Source organism: Drosophila virilis, chromosome 2 (assembly GCF_030788295.1).
Source record: "Drosophila virilis strain 15010-1051.87 chromosome 2, Dvir_AGI_RSII-ME, whole genome shotgun sequence".
Classification (NCBI taxonomy): domain Eukaryota; kingdom Metazoa; phylum Arthropoda; class Insecta; order Diptera; family Drosophilidae; genus Drosophila; species Drosophila virilis.
In genome coordinates this window covers 1,549,212-1,566,096 of record NC_091544.1, presented here as the reverse complement: position 1 = coordinate 1,566,096, position 16,885 = coordinate 1,549,212, and the positions used below count along the sequence as shown (strand labels likewise).

Genomic DNA, 16,885 nt, shown 5'->3' with positions numbered 1-16,885 from the left:
TATATACTATACAAGAAATCTAACTTCTTCTATTGGAATTATTCGAGAGCATTTCATTACCTGCAGATATTTATCCTTACCAGCAAGTACTTAAAAAAGCCGAAGCTGATCCCGGCAAGTGCTAGGAAGCCACGCCTAGATTTGATATACTTCTGACTATATTTTATTATAATTAATTTTTGCGCGACTTCCGATATATATACAGGGTATCTTATAGTCGACCACTGCTGTCACATGTGCTGCAAATAAGTTCCCTTTCTGTGTATTTTCTTTTAAAAAACACAATGAAGTTTTGGCTCGATCTGCATGCAGGGTGTCCCATAGCTGGTCATCCTTCTTTAATTGCTATTTTAGATATATACAGGGTATTTTCTATTCATTTGCAAATTTGGTTGCAGAAAAGCCCTCTTCATATATATTTACTTTATGCATACAATCAGGGCTACGTTCGAACTGCTTGCAGGGTATCCCATAGTTGGTCAACATTCTTTTGCTGCTCTATGGGCTTGTCACTGTGTTGTTGTTGTTGCTGTTGCTGTCTTGTTGTTGGCCAGCCTTTTGTGCGTTTCATTGTGATTCATGCCGGGGGCCACGTTTGTCATCGCGCGTCTCTATTTTTAATAGAGTCCACATTGATCTTGAATTTCGCTGGCAATTGTCGCCAGATTCGCACAAAGTAACCGCTGCCCAGTTACTCTTCCTGTTCCGCAACCTTGGGCTGTAATCGTGAGCGATAAGTGAATAAATTAAATTAAATGCTCTGGACGGGGATGATTTGAATTTTCAACTATATTCTTTATTGATAACATTTATCTCGTCTTTTCGCAGTTGTTTTCATTTTGCAAACAATATTTTATATTATATATATGTATATGTATATGTATATGTATTTATGCAATAAATATGTTTTGCAATAATTGTAATTGTTTTTTGTGAAATACGCGTGGAATTCCTAGTCGAATATAAGCCAGAACTAGCATATCGAATTGACTTGGCTTGAACTAAGGTCAAAGGGGTTTTTTTAAGCAACATTTACACATATGTTTACATATAGCACCGCGAAATGTACAAATTATTTGTTGTTTGTTTTTGTTTTAATAATATTCATATAATCATAATTAGCAAATATAGATTGCAAGAATATCAAGAGCTTGGCGTAAATGAAAAAAACTTAAAAAATACTTAGCATTAAATAAAACTTAAAACTTGTAACAATTTAAATTTAAAAACTTGCGATCAACTTAAAATAGATTTTTGTACAATTTGCTTGTTATTTTTGCTTCTTCTTTATTAATTTTATATATTATATATGTGTATATATTTAACAGTTTATCGTTGTGTGTTTACTATATGCATATATTTTAATATATTTATTTTATATATATTGTGATATCTTTTTTATTTTTAATAACTTTAAAAGTTATACAGACATTAACATTGAATTGCATTGGATTTAATATATCATTGACTTTCTTGTGTTTAAAATACATTCAATATTTATTTTTGTTTACTTTTTTTAATCGCTTAACTTTTTCTTTGCTTGCTCCGTTTAATTGCCTGGCTAATTGACCTACATTTAAATAATTGTTTATATATTTATTTTATTTTATTTATTTACTTTTATCATTGCTGCAATGCCAGTGCATGCGTAAATATAACCTGAATCCATTGACGCAAATTTAGAAAGGGTATGATGTACGAGTGAATATGTTTGTAACAGGCAGAGACAGGCTACTCTGAGCTCTTAGGGTATATGTGCTGTGAAACAGAGACGTTTAACTCAGAGACTATAAAACCTAAAGACATAAATAAAACATTTTCGTGGCAATAATTGGCCTTAGTTGAACTCGTTTGGTTGTAAATTTGTTAGAGATCGGACAATAAATACCGAAGCTATTCAAGCAGGGACCAAGAAAAGAATTGTGTCTATGTTTCTGTTCAATATGTATAGAAGTAAGCTTAAAATGCTTGGATTCAGGGTATCTACGAGTCGGGCATATCCGACCAGAATTAGTTACTTGTTTTCTTGTTTATTTAATATGTGCATGTTTTGTATTTGCTTTAATATGTTGTAGGTTTTTGTCGCTCTGCTCCTCTTTTAAATAATTTGCATATTATATATTTTCGATTAGGTTTTAAATAGTTTTGTGATAGGTACATTTGAAATATTGCCAAGTTGTGAAATGCTTTGAAAGTGCGCTTTGTTTGAGCTGACCCCACCCCTATATATAGAGAGGGGGAGGGGACTGACTGATTTTTGTTGCTATTTAGTTCCTAACTACCATTTGGTGCCCTTTGTTGTTGTTGTTGTTGTTGCTTTTGATTTTGTTGTTGTTGTTGTTTGTGATATTAAAAAGTTTGTTTGTATCAAATGCAATAATTGGCGACATATTGTTGTTGTTGTTTGGGGAGTTTGGAAAAAATGCGCTACTCTGCACAAAAGTCTGTTGCAAAAGTCTTTAAAGTTATTGTTTTTAGTTACCAACATACCTCCATTGATATATATATATATATATATATATATATATAAATTGTGTTTTTTTTTTAATATTATTTTGAGAGCCCGCACAGGAACGTGTACACGTTTTATTTATACAACAAGTATTGATGCGCCGTAGTTACCAGTTCGTATGTATCTATATAGACCGATATCGGGTTGGACTATGCTAAGCGACGACAGTCAATAAACTGTACTTGATATTCATATAATTTGTTTAGAGAACGTTGCTTTAACATTTGATGTAATTGCCATCGTTTATAATGATTATTTAACACGCTTAACTGATATGTTGCATCTTTATGTAGTATATAATATGTAGTTTATATATATATATATATATATCTGTATATATCTATATATATATATATGCGTGCGAGTATGTAAGCATCAACAGTCGTTATACCCTTGTAGAGAATGCCATATATAATATATATATATTCATGATCAGTTAGAGCCAGGATATAGCCATGTTGGAGTGTAAACTAGTCTCTTTTGTCGAAAAACAGGCTTCATGAAATTTTGCATACGCCGGATCGAAATACTATATATATACCAGCTAGTAGGCATAATAGGTCGCAAATTAAGTTCTTGATATTTCAAAATTACTTTTCCTATTAGTTGAAATTGAATTGCAAAGATCGGGCTACTATAGCTCTATGGGAAGAATCAATCGAAAAATGAGTTTTTGTGCGTAAACAATGTTTTTTTTTTGTTTTTCATCATAACTCGATCTCGAGCTTCAAATCGGACTACTATAACTTACAGCTTGCCCCATTTGGATTCGAATATTATTCGGATTTTTCACACTTTGCCTACAAGGGTATTTGATGTTCGGCGTGCCGAAGTTAGCCGTTCCTTCTTGTTCTTGTAGCATTTTGCTTGCCTAAAAATTCGTTAATTTATGTATTCTTCTTCTTCTTTTTTTTTTTGATATTTTTAAAATTTGTTGTTACACTTCAGTCAATTAACAATTGATACGATTTCGATTTTAAATGTTCATTAAAATTTTGGTTGTTGTTTTTTTTTTTTTGTTAGCAAAGTTTCTAGTTTGATTTTGTATTTGTTTTGAAGTTTCGAAGATAAATGCAGCTGTTATTGTGCTTAATTATTATATTTATACTCTATCGAAGTCGCGCCCTTCCGGTCGGGTAGTTGGGTTAGTTGTTGGCCTTTAGCGCTTAGCTGTAAAAATTGTCGCGCTGTTGAAATAACGGCAGTGGTTCGCTTGGCGACTCCGAGCGTCGCTCCTCGTCGCTGTCCTGGCCCGATTGACCCTTGGCCGTCTTTGACATGGCTTTCTCTGTGGGTTAACAGAAGGAAATCAAATATTTATATAGGGAAAATGCAATTCGTGCTAATGTTGAGCCCAAAAACCATCCCAAGCGTGCTGTAAAAGTTGGACTGAAAATTGTCTGTAGACTGAAAACCTTTTGTACAGGAGTTCATATACATTTATATGTAGATATATATAGATATATATGTTTGTATAGTTTGGTTTTTGTATGTTGTTGTTGTTGTTGTTGTTGCTGTTGTTGTGCCTGTTGAGCTTATACTTACTCGTCTCTTGAGCTTTGTTGGACTGTTTTAGCTGGTATTTCATATTCATTCATATTTGTTTAACTTTTTACACAGTTTTTGCAAGTGCATTAATTTTGATAAAGAGCCTGAACCGAAGACAACTATGTTTAGCCGAATTTGCTTTACTCTATTGATTTAGTTTAACTGCCTCTTATTTACTGATATTTATTGCCTCTATAAATGGCAAAGAGTTTGTCCTGAATGACTTCTTAACTAAAAAATAAAGCCAGGAAAATTCCATTTATACAAAAGCTAAGCACGAAGGTAAGAACTTAAGATAATTAAACTTGGCATATGCTTCCTTTGTTGCTCTCATCGAATTAAAGTCGTATTAAACTCTGATAACTTTATACAAAAGGAAAAATTTAATCAACACCTGATCAATATATCTTTAAGGAAGAATCTAATTAGCACCTGATAACAATATCCAAATTAAAGCATCTTATCAACAGCTTCTAACTAAGTATATCCAAAAGGAACAATCGATCGGAAACTGGGGTATTATTTGGCATTTTATATAGATAAAATAGTTATGTATTTATTCTAAGGGTATTTCCTCTTCGGCTTCTTTCAACTTCTATGCAAAAGAAAATCTTTGAAATCGTTTCAATTCTTTTTTAACATCATTTTCAATTTTTTTTGCTGTAAGTTTTTCCAATTGATTTGCACTGTGCTGTGTTTTTTTTTGATAGATTTATTAAAGTGCCATATTTTTTGTGTATAGCTAAAAACTCTATTTAAATGCTGTTGTGTGTGTGTTTGTGTGTGTGTGTGTGTGTGTGTGTGTGTGTGCGTAGAGGTGTATTTACTTTGTTATATTATTTTATGAGAATATTACAAGCGCGTGCGTGCTGATTAGTTAGGCCAATTCCAAGCTAATAAACTAAGCAAATTTTAATTTTAAATTCAGAGAAAGTCGGCAAACTATGCAGATATATATATATATATAAATATGCATATATCATATATGTTTGGGTATTATAAAAACAAAATGTGTACAAACCTTGACTTACGCATTTGTTTAATTGTTGTTTAACTTTTGTGCTTATTGTTGTTGTTGTTGGTACTTGTTGTTGTTGTTGTTGCAATTGCTTTGTTGTTGTTGTCGTTTAGTATTTTGTGATTGCTTGAACTGATTTGATTTTGTTTTTGTTTTTTGTTATTTTGTGAGCTTAGCATGCGGTAATCTCAACGTCGCGTGAGTTCTTGCTGTGCTGTAATTTTTTTTTTTCATTTTGTTGTGTTTGTTGTATGTATGTAGCTGTTGTTGTTGTTATTGTTATTGTTGTTGTTGTTGTTGTTATTGTTTATGCATATGTAACTTGGTTTACATAAGACACACATTTGAACGTGGCCAACAGTTCGTGGCCCATTTTACAACTCAAACAAATAACAAAAAAGTGTGAACATTTAAATAAAAACAAAAACAAAAACATAAACAACACGACATTCTAAAATTGAGTTAGTTGTGACTAGTGGGATTGCCTAAAAGTATGCAAGAAAAAATAAAAATAATAAAAATAAATAAATCAAATTTATAAAATATGCATAATAATACAAGAAATATACAAACACAAAATTTATTTAAGCTATGCTGTACAGAACGAACAAAAACAGCTCTTCAATTTATGAATTATTTTTAACATGAACTGTAAAACATTTAACATGAATTGTAAAACACGACGTCTGCGCATTTTTCAATGAGTACTCATAGAATTTGAAACTTTTCATGTTATATGTATAACTAAAAACTTTTAAATTTATGAATTATTTTTAACATGAACTGTAAAACATTTAACATGAATTGTAAAACACGAATTATGCGCTTTTTTCGATGAGAACTCATAGAATTTGAAACTTTATAATCTAAAAACTTTTAACAGAAATTGTAAAACACGACGAGTGATCAGAATTCACAGAATTTGAAACTTTTTATGATATATACCTACAGGTACATATAATTATATATGCACCCAATAGCTAAATGCATGATTGGTTTATGTGGGGCATGTTCTATGTGTGGGAGTATGGTATTGACTGTGGAAGAGTATCTGAAGTGTGTTTAAGTGTTTGTCAGTGGAAATATATGAATTTCGTACGCCCTTTCTGATGAGCTCGCAATGAGATGAGAATGATATTGGATTCGATATGGAATAAGAGGCGTAACACTTTATAGATGCATATGCATATGATATGTATTCATTAATCGTCTAGAAAATTAGAAAGAGTTGAGAGAGAATATATATATATTTAGATTAGAAGAGCATAGAGACAGTTTTGAATGGGTCAATGCTGTGGTTTATAAATGAATACACTGAATAAACGCTTAAGATACATATACAAAGATACATATAGAAATACATATGTATGTGTGTGAGTGTGATGTGATGAAACAACCGAAAACAAAAAAGAACAATTTGGAGCGCATTATTTATTAGTAAATAACATAAACATGGAACGTGAACTCAACTGGCAGGCATCGGAATATATATTATAATTGAATTGCTTCGGACATCGAATCGAACTTAACTTTAATGTTCTTAAATAATTGTTTTGTGAATGCTTCTTGCATCTACGTACCGGCAACAATTTTGCTGACTTGCATGACTTGCTGCGCCAATATCTGATTTAGCTGCAGTAAATGCTCGCGCTGCTTCTTCTCCGCGTTGATCTTGCTGGCAGGCAGCGTCTCGTTCTCCTGGAGGAAAAATAGATAGGAAGAGATTGAGTTCAGATAAATGTTATAAGTACTATATTTATCGATAATATTATAAGGGCTGCCCGGCTTTGCCAGGTTAAAGTTATTTTCTGTGAGCATAAAATGCCTTTATCTTTCATTATTATTTATATATTTAATTAAGTTATTTGTCAACTCTCTGAAATAATTTAGTAAATTCCGTCGTAAAAGGTAGTTAATGTGAAAAATTCAGCTTTCCAGCTCTTCCGGCTTAAGCTATGCCTTGATCATCAATCAATCAGTCAGTCAGTCAGTCAATCAACAATAGATCTAGTTATATTTCAAGAGATTACTTACATTGCTGCTTATGGGCGCTTCGGCGAGCATTTTTTTGATGGATTCAACCTTCTCCTGGCGACGCTTCTTCTCCTCCGGCGACAGTTCGGGCGTCTGTTGGTTTAGATCAATCAATTAGATCAATCAATTGAATCAATCAATTAGTACTCACTGTCTCTGGTATGTAACGCTCGGGTATGACTATCTTGTTGGGCGCCAAAAGCAAATTGTCAATGGTATTCTCGGAGATCTTCTCGCCCTGGCCCAGCGCGGAGCGCACCACATCGGGCGCATTGATGCGCGGACGCAACGCCACCTCCATATCCAGATCATCGCGTGCTCGCCAGTTGGTGTTCTGCGGCGGAACAAATAAATATGATTAAGCTGGACAATCTAAAGAGTCTATTGAGGCTTACATTGCGATTCATATCGTTCTCGGCCTGCACCTTCTCCATGGCCTTCTGGTTGACATTGTTGGGCGCCGTGTAATGCCGCCGCTTCTCGCGCGGCACGGCGCGTCGATGTTTGTGCGGCGGCGGCACGCGCTCTACAATCTTTTCGGTATCCTCCGAAGCTGAGCCGGCGGACATTTCGTTGATGATCTGACGCGCGGCGACGCTCTGGAAGACCGGCTCCGGACTGATGTCTGTCAGGCTCTTGTTAAGGCTCTGCAGCGAGTCGGTCTTGGTGCGCAGAGCCACCCTCGCGCTGTCCCTGCCCGGATGCGTCTGCTGCTGCAGCTGCTTGGCAAAGTAGGCATTGGCCAAAGGATTCAGATGCTCCCGCTGCTGCTGCTCCCGTTGCTGATGATGATGATGATGATGGCCATTGCTCTGAGGAGCTGGCGGCGGCGGCGCCTGATGCTCATAGTTGCTGTTCCGATCGTAGTCGGAGCCACCATTAAAATGGTGTCCATTCTGTTTGCCATTTAGATGACGGCTGTGCCGGGGCTTTGGCGGTTCACTGTAGTTGCGTGGCAGCGACTTGGAGCGGCTGTGATGCCCATTGCTCATTTGCTCCTCGAGGAGCTGTTGTTGCTGCTGCTGGTGCTGCTGCATCTGCTGAGCGTAGTGCTCCTCCTCGAGCACCTGATCAAGATTCTGTATGGAATTGCTGAGACCGCGCTCGCTGCGATCGCGATGTCGGCGCTCCGATTCGCGTTTCACAATGCGCACCGTTTTGATCTCCTGCTTCTCGAGATTGCTCAGATTTGCAAAGGGATTGCTGTCCAGAAAACCGTCGCTATCGACACCGCTCAGCTCCAACGCATCGCTGCTGCCATTGTAGCGACTGTAGTCGGTCAGCTTGCCGGGGCTGTTCGTGTTGGTGTCCACGTAGAGGGGCGTCGATAGGTTTAGCGTGGAATCATTTAGATGCTGCTGGCTGCCATTGTGCATATGCATATTGGCATCCAGATCGGTTTCGGTCCAGCTCGTTGAGTTGCTGCGCTTCTTCAAGCTGCCGTTGGAGCCATTCGGCGGGCTCAGCTCCTTGTTACCAATTTCCTGGTACAGACGCGTCGAGTTCTCCGTCAGCTGGCGCACCGCGGAGCTCAGTTCGTGCCGCTGCCGCTGCATGTCCCCGACCAGAGATTGGACACGCTCCAGCTCCGACTGCAGCACCGCCGCCGTCTGGTTGCCGTTCAGCTGGTTAGGATCGTTGCCTGCGCCATTCGAACGCGTCGCCTGCACCTTCTGCCGCAGCGTGAGCAGCTCCTGCTCCAGACGCGCATTGCCCGCCACGGTCTGCTCCAGTTTCTGTGAAATCACAAGACAAGGGTTTAGTTTACAGTTCTTAGGATGAGACTATGGCACATGCAGCAATCGCAGCAAATACATCATGTAGAAGTCTTTTGCATTTAATACTAAAACAAGAACTGGATTGAACTTAAACTAAGCTCTGGTACTACAGCTGGAAACTGTTCGTTTTACCATAAACTATATCGTTTCAAGCCCGCGAATCAAATCTGAGCCGCTTCAAGCTGAAATTTACATTTTTTTTACTAAAATCTGATCGAAAGTTTAACTTAACCGGATTCAAATCGAAACTCTTGGTCTTACTATAAATTTGTATGTTTACGTCTATGGGCCGAATAGGAAATTTCTTCTAGCTATAAATTTAAACCGAAGTAAAGCGAAATCCCAACGATTCGAATCAGAAATAAACATATTCAAGCAATGAACTGAAAGAAGGCCAAACAGCGACGGTTCGGACCAGAATTGTTTGGGTTTTTCTATAAAATACAATTGTTTGACTCCGAAATTTAGATTTTTCGAACTGAAGCGGTTAATAGATTATATTATTTGAACCCAAAATTTTATTATTTTTCACTAAAAGCCGAGCGAACCCTGATCTGAACCAGTTCGGATCAGAATCCCGTATAACATTTTTATCTTGAACGAACCTTAAGTTTTGATTTTTTCATAGAGCCAAATCAAGGCTGAAGTGAATCAGAATCGGCTTAAGCCGAACCATTTTTTTTAACTAACCCCTTTTTTTTTTGGTTTCGACAAATATTTTCTAAATGTTCAAATATGTAGAGAATTGGAAATGGAACCAAAATCAAAGTGCATGGCAATAAAAACCTGCGCCACAAACGTTGGAATTTAAATCGATTATTCTTTGGGTTTTTTTTCAAATATTTATAAGCTTGTCGGATTTATAAGGATTTGCGTAAAACGATCGCTGACCTCTTGAGGGTATTCGATTTGCACATCGAAACAAAGCAGTTAGTTAAATATTATTGTTTTTTTTTTTTGTGATTTTTCTCATTAGTTACATAAGCGACATGCGAAGCTCAAGCAGACAAAGACTAGATATTATATATAGTATATGAATATCTGACACATATAATGCAAAAAACTTCTACTAGGCACCTGGGCTACCTTTGAGTTCTCGGCCAGCAGCTGATGCACGCGGGACAGCTCCCGTTCCAGTATGTGCTGTTGCTTCTTGGCCGCCTCCAAAGCCATGGGCGTGGCATTGTTGTCGTGTATGCGCGCCCGTAGACCACCCAAAGCACGCTCCAGATCCTCCTTGTCACGCTGCAGGCTCTGCAATATGCCCGACTCCTCCTGTAGCAGCTGATCCAGCTGATAGAGCTCACGCACCTTGGCCTGAGAGGGAATATATACGAGAATGAACTGTGAGCTGTGATATCCAGCTGAGAATATATGTTACCTGCAACTCGGCCTGATTGGGACTGAGGCGCTCCCATTGCTTCTGCTCCTCCTGCAGCATTTGACGCTCCTGCATGCGCTGATTGAACTCGAGGCGATCCAGGGTCGCCGGCTGGGCTCGGCCATTGGCATCGTTGCGATAGAGCGAGCCCAGCTTGACCATGTTGTCCACCAAATTGACCAGCGGCTTGCTCTTCTCATACTGGCGCTCCAGGTCCAGCAAATGCTGCTTCAGATAATCCAAGCGCTGAATGCTCTCCGCCCGGGTGAGGCCCTCGGCGCCGCGTAATCGATTCTGCATAAAATTTAAATTGCATTGCATGAGTTGAAAGTTGAGTTGACAGCATTTTTTGGTTAGACAGATCGATTTTTAGTCACAGAAACCAACACCACAACCAGCACCCAATTTTTTAGAGCTCACAAATAGTTAACCACCTGCACATTGTGTATATCGCTGCAGCATTGCTCGATGGCCCGCGCCGTTTGGCTGCTCTGGCGGCGCAATTGGATTAGCAGCAGGACCAGCTCCTCGTGAGTGCGACTCAATAAATCGCCGGCCGAAACATCCAGGTTCTGTATTTAAATCAATCAATCAATGAAGATATATTTATGCCTATAACACACTAGCCTATAGACACTTTTCTAGATTTTCACTTGTTTTCCACCCATGTGAGTGAAAAGATAAAATAGATTTTCTTACTGTTTGTTGAGTGAAGAGTGAAAAGTAATCGAAACTTTCCCAGAACACAGAATTTCCCATTCGGCGTGCTCATCGCGTTCGTTGTATAAAAGAAAAATTAAAAAACTGGACACAAAAAAATCGGGGTTTCAACCATATTCCAAACGCTGTTGGATTTGCTGATTGAATCTCAAAAAGCGAGTTGAAAGACAATCGAATAAAACTTTAAGCAAAAATACAAATGACATTATAAAATTGTCCGCCCATCTTTCTTGCTTGTCTGTGGAATGACCCAAAAAATAACTCTTCTTTTAATGTCTGTGATAAATTGAACTTCCATGCTTGCATGGCTTGAGCTGTCAATTGGGGATTTTTAAAAAAGAGAAACACACTCTCATTTATGGACATTGCCTGCATTTATGCCTCGTCAACGGCAGCTCCCAATCACATGCCCCCTGACCGCCCACACTTACCCTTATCTGAGAGCTCGTCTCACGCTCGAGCATATCAATTTCAGCTCGACTGCCGGCACGTCGCATGGCAAATGGCAATTGTTGTTGCTGTTGTTGTTGTGGCGTCGATGTGGCCATGCCCACTGTGCGTCCGTAAGGAGCGCGATCTGTCAGCTGTGTGGCTTTGGCATATTTGGTTTCCGTTCCGTTGCCATAGTAGGGATCATAGTGGGCGAATGCCGAGTCCTGCTGCTGTTGCTGCAGCGCATCTGAGGGTTCTGGCTTGACCGTCAGATTGACCTTGGGCAAGTTGTTGACATTGCGCACCGATATCGAGGCTGTAAAATGAGTTGGACAATTATTTAATTGCATTTGGAGCAGGACTTGGCAGGCGGACTTGTAATTATAATGCGTGCGCGAAATAATTAGAGAAAAGCATTAAATCAGGGTTAAACAGCGGCTCAACTAAATACATTTTATTGTTTTTTTTTTCTTCTTCTAAATTTTATTAGCTGTCAGAAAGTAAAGGCGTCTACGGGAGCTGCTCAACGGGCAGCTTTTCGCAGAAAACTTTTGGCTGCGCGCAAAAGTATGCTACAGTTTTTGTTCAAGTTGTTCGACTATACAGCGTGTGTACATATGCGAGTGTGTGAGTGTGTGTTTGTGTGTGATAAGGAATGAATGTGTGTGTGATTGTGAATATTTACAAGCGCATTAATAATTACATAGATGTGGGATTCAAGTGTCTTTTGGTTTATATATATAAATATATATATATATAAATGTTTATAAAGAATATTGCTTACCATTTTGTTAATGTAACAAAACAACACAACAATTATGACAACAACAATAACAAATAACAATAAAAAATAGTGTAAAACAAAAACAAGCAACAAACTATGAAAAAACCATTGAAAAAAAAATAAACAAAAAGGCCTCTTTTGCGGCTTTTACGACTTTTAACTGCCAGCTTTCGCTTTCTCTTGCTCTCTCTTTCCCTCTTTCTCCCTCTCTCCTTCTCTTCTCTCTCTACAACTCTTAGTCTCTCTATATGTATCTATCGCTGTGCCTCTCTCTGGCTTATGCCTCTAGCCAGGCCAATAATTGCATCATTTTATTTAATTCTAAGCGTCGCACGTTGCGTATGCGTAATATTCTCAATTGTTTCTCTGTGCAGCCGCATTTACAATGGCATTCCCATTGGCATCGTTGCTGGCTTCACTGCCTCCATTTAGCTGCTGGATTATGGAGCGCACATTGCTGGTCAGCGGCAGCATGGGCCCACTGGAGGTGGGCGGTGTTCTGGTGGGCATGGTATCGGGATTATTGCTGCTCTTGAGCAGGCCGCTGGACATGGCGTCCCATTGGCGTATGGTCTCGCGATCCAGCTCGTTGGACTTGTGCGATAAATTGGAGCCCGTCTCCTCGCGCAGCACCTCGTACAGATCCGCATCCGTCGACGAGCCCTGCGCTAGCAGCTGCACATAGACATCGTGCTCATCGGCCGGATGGAGCGATGCTGCCTGCTGCAGACGGTGCGCCGTCGGCTTGTGGTTATCGTTCACATAGGTCACCTCGCGGCTGAGCTTTGTTTTGTGCGCCTGACTGCTGGGCGTGGTCATGGGCGCTGGCGTCGGTATGGGCGCGGCCGCCGCAATGCGATCCAGATCGTCCAGAGAGCGAGCGTGTCGCTGCGAGACGCGACGCAGGCTCTCGCGCCACAGTGCATCCTCCTCCCAGAGCAGCTCGCCACCTAGAACTGAGAGTTGATTCGCGTTATTCGTGGTGCTGCTCTTCTCTAGCTCTAGCTCCAGCTCCAGATCAAGCTCAGCTACGCCCACAACCAGAACCGACTCCGCTTCCGCCTCGGCCTCGGCCTCATCCAGGCTACCACCAGTCAGTTTAGGAGCGAGATTTGTGTTTTTAGTATTTGTAAAATGTGAATGAGTTGCGTTTAATGAACCATGACCATCTGGAGGCACTTGCTCCACCAGCTGCATGTTGTTGTTGTTGTTGTTGTTGTTGTTCAGCTTGAGCTGTTGACCCGCCTTCAGATTCTTGGTGCAGCTGTAGCTGAGCTTCTCCACGTTCGCCTTCATGCTATACAGATTCTTGCTGTCAATTGCCTGATCCTTGTCGACCAGCGCATCGACGACATCCACAAACTGCCGCCTGTCGATTGGATTATGTATGTGCGCTATATTAAGCCCAGGTGCGTGTATCTCCCGTTGATTGTTCAGCTGCGCCGCCGCCGCCGCCGCTGGCGTCGGCAGCTCCGAGTAATAATAAGGCGCCGATTGCGTCGATATATTGCTATTGTTGCGACTGTGCAGCGGGGTGAGGCAGGCGCCGGAGACGACACCGCTGCTGCTGCTGACCAGCTGCTGTATGGAGTCCGTGGAGGATAGAAAGTGTATATTGCCATAGAAATGCTGCTCATCGCCCTCGGCATTGCGAAAGATCTTCGGCGGCTTGATCAGCAGATCGGCGCCAGCTGCTCGGCTGGGCAACAGATCGCTGCCCTGCAAATGACTGAGATACGTGTCTAGTTCGTGGCTGCTGAGCGTCTCCTCGAAGTGTTCGCTCATCGATTCGATTTCGCTGATGGATTCCTGCGAGAGCGGACGACGCGAACGCTGACGCTCCAGCTCCGAATCGGAGCGCTGGCGAAACTCCACCGATTCGCTCGAGTCGCTGCTCGGCTGCACCTGGAGCTTGCGATAGAGCTCCAGGTCGGAGGAGGTGCGCGAAGAGCAGCTTTTCTCCGTCGGCCAGCTGTAATTGGAGTCGGATAGGGTGCGCGCGTGCTGTTGCTGCTGCTGAAGCAGCACCAGGGCAGTAGCCCGACGCTGCTGCTGCTGCAACTGCTCAGGTGTGCCGCGCACCTTGGCAAAGTGATCCGGCAGCGAGAGGCGGCTGCTCTTGAGCGCGGTGCTCGGCTCGGTTTTGGGCAAATTCAGCGAACTGTTGCTGGCGTGCATCTTGGGCAGCTGCTCGTATGATCTGTCGCGCCGGCGCACCGTATCGTAGTGTTCCGAGGAGAAGATCTCCTCCGTTTTTAGCTGCTCCATGGGCGGCGGCGAGTCGGGTATGGGCGGCGGCGGCAATATCTCGCTGTCCGAGCTCTCCGCATAGTTGTTCAGCGGCGTTGAGGCGCCCAGATAATACGACGCCGGCCGGAACGTGTCCGACAAGCTGAAACGTGTGCGGGAGCGCAATCTCTTCGCCTCCAGCTGCTGTTTGCTGCTCTCGTCGTCCGCATCGGAGCTGTCGCTGGCCGCCAGGCTGCTCTTCGTGGGCTTCAGTATGTCCGGCATGTCTTTGCCCGCACGTTTTTTCGTACACTTTTTGCTCTTCTTCTTCAGCGTGGAACGGCCCGAGGAGCAGTGCGCCTCCTCGCCAGCGGTTGCAGCGACTGCGACTGCGCCAGCCAGCTCCATGTAGACGGGTTCCGTGTGGACTCGGCTGCTGCTCTGGCTCGTGCTCATGCTCGTACTCGTCACCTGGCTGGCTATGCACATGATCTCGTAGTTGCTTCTGTTGTCTTCGTCGTTCAGATTCTTGGTCATCTCAACGTAATGATTCTCCTCCTCCTCCTGCTGCTGCTGCTGCTGCGTAGCTGCCTCCTCCTCCTCGGCGTGCATGGCGATCAGACTGAGCGTGCCCGGCTGGCCCAGCTCCACCTTCTTGGGTGTCATGGGTAGATAATGACTCTCGTCCAATGCCTGATCTGTCAGCGACACGGATTCATTTGCATACAAATTGCCTTCTACAGGCGCAGGAAGAGGCGTCTTCTCCTCTACATTATCCTCCTTTTCCTCGTTGTCGTCGTCGTCCTGTGCCAGCGCCTCGTCTATGTCATCGTCTGTGTACTCCTCGCAGGCGGTGCTCTCATCCTCCTCCTCTTCCTGGTCCTGTTCCTCCTCCTGTTCCTGTGCCTCCTCCTGCTTCTGTTTCTCCTCCTTCTCCTGTTCAGGTGCTGCCGCTTCACCTGGCGTTGGCTTTGCCTCCGCTGTGGGCGTCAGGTCCTCCTCCGATTGTTGTTGCTGCTGCTGCTGCTGCTGCTGCTCTTGTTGCTCCTTGTACAGCTTCAGTTGCATCAATATGGGCGTCTCCTCGGCATCGGTTATGGCCAGCTTATTGCTGTACACGGGCACATAGTTCACATTCTGCGGGGATTTCGGTGCCTGCTTTTTCGGCAAAATGGGCACCGGCTGCAGCTGCAGCTTCAGCTTGGGACGAAGAGGCGGCTGCTGGCCCACACTGGGCTGCACCTGAATAATGGGCGTGCGGCTGGCCTCGTGCACCTTCAAGATGGGCTTCAGCTGGAAGCTCGGGCTGCCCACATTCTCTTCTCCTCCTCCTGCTGTTGTTGTTGCTGTTGTTAAATTTGAGCTAAGACTAATTGTTGTTGTTGCTGTTGCTGTTGTCTCTGCTATTGTTATTGTTGTCATTGTTGCAGCTGTTGTTGTTGTTGTGTTTTGTGTGCTAGTTGTTGTTGTTGTTGTTGTTGTTGTTGCTGTCGACCTTCCTGCCGTCACACTTATGTTATCATCCAGCCCCGGCCCAGCTGCGCTTTGTGCGTTTTCTTTATCTTTTTTTTTTTGTTCAAACATTTACAACATTTACAAAAAAATTTCAATAACCACAAAAATGGAAAAGAAAGTTATATAAAATAAATTTTTTTTTTAAATATTTTTTTTTCGTGTTTCAGTTTTGAGCCCATGATTTAAGTTGTTTATTTATTTTATTTTGAGTTGGGTTTTAGTGCGAAATTTACAGCGGCTTTTTAGTAGACGAAACACCAAGCACCCATGATTGCCATAATTGATGAAAATGTTTTAAAAAAAAAACCAAACTACTCAAGGAAATCAACTGCAGTCTGACAACAAATTGAAAGTTTAATCAAACTAAAGAAAATGCCAAAAAAGAACTCGGCGGCTATTTTGATTAATTTAAACAAAAAGGTGGCCTGCTTTTAGGCTTGGGCTCAGGGAACAGATTAAATTCAATATTTGTTTCATTTAATTGGCCATAAATAAATATGTGTGTGTGGCAGGAAGGTATTTTGTTTTAATTATTATTCAATTGTTTACACATTTTGCCCTTTGTTTTCTGGTTGCCTTTGCATAACACAAATTAATTAAAACATAAAAAATGCAGCTAACAAAATTAAAAAATACATAAACTACAGTATTGTTTGTTTAGTTTGGCATCGTTTTAAATTTGCATGCAGTTGTTAGGGGGATGAGTTGTTAATAGTTCGCATATGGCTAAAAGTGTTACCTAAAGCAGCAGCTACTTAGTTTCTAGATAGTATAGCATAACTATTAAAGTTACAAAGCTCAAAACTACTCTACAAAGCAGTTGCCAGCTTAATCATAGATATTTACAAGGCTGCAGGCGCTAAGAGAGGGCTGGGCGAGGGGGGCAGCAGGTGTATGGGGAAATACAAAACAAAGCTATAAGCACGACCAGAAT

At 41.5% G+C, this 16,885-nt stretch overlaps 1 protein-coding gene across 12 annotated transcripts in view; it reads right to left on the bottom strand.

Annotated features, from left to right (window-relative positions):
* Positions 1-3,406: 3,406 nt before the first annotated feature.
* Positions 3,407-16,885, bottom strand: part of kmr (kramer) — a 67,185-nt gene continuing 53,706 nt past the window's right edge. For 3 of the 12 annotated variants that reach the window (XM_032439290.2, XM_032439289.2, XM_070207697.1), the window contains exons 5-6: positions 12,208-15,998; positions 11,604-11,739 (exon numbers count right to left, since the gene is read on the bottom strand). In XM_032439290.2, the coding sequence (XP_032295181.1) occupies positions 12,562-15,998 (3,437 nt within the window). In that variant the 3' untranslated portion in view covers positions 11,604-11,739; positions 12,208-12,561. Of the gene's footprint in view, positions 3,801-5,081; positions 5,564-5,902; positions 6,289-6,658; positions 6,777-7,112; positions 7,206-7,263; positions 7,447-7,507; positions 8,849-9,967; positions 10,208-10,271; positions 10,566-10,705; positions 10,844-11,422; positions 11,746-12,207; positions 15,999-16,885 lie in introns of those variants that run through there. The other 9 variants (XM_032439298.2, XM_070207698.1, XM_032439293.2 and 6 more) reach the window with 9 other exon arrangements.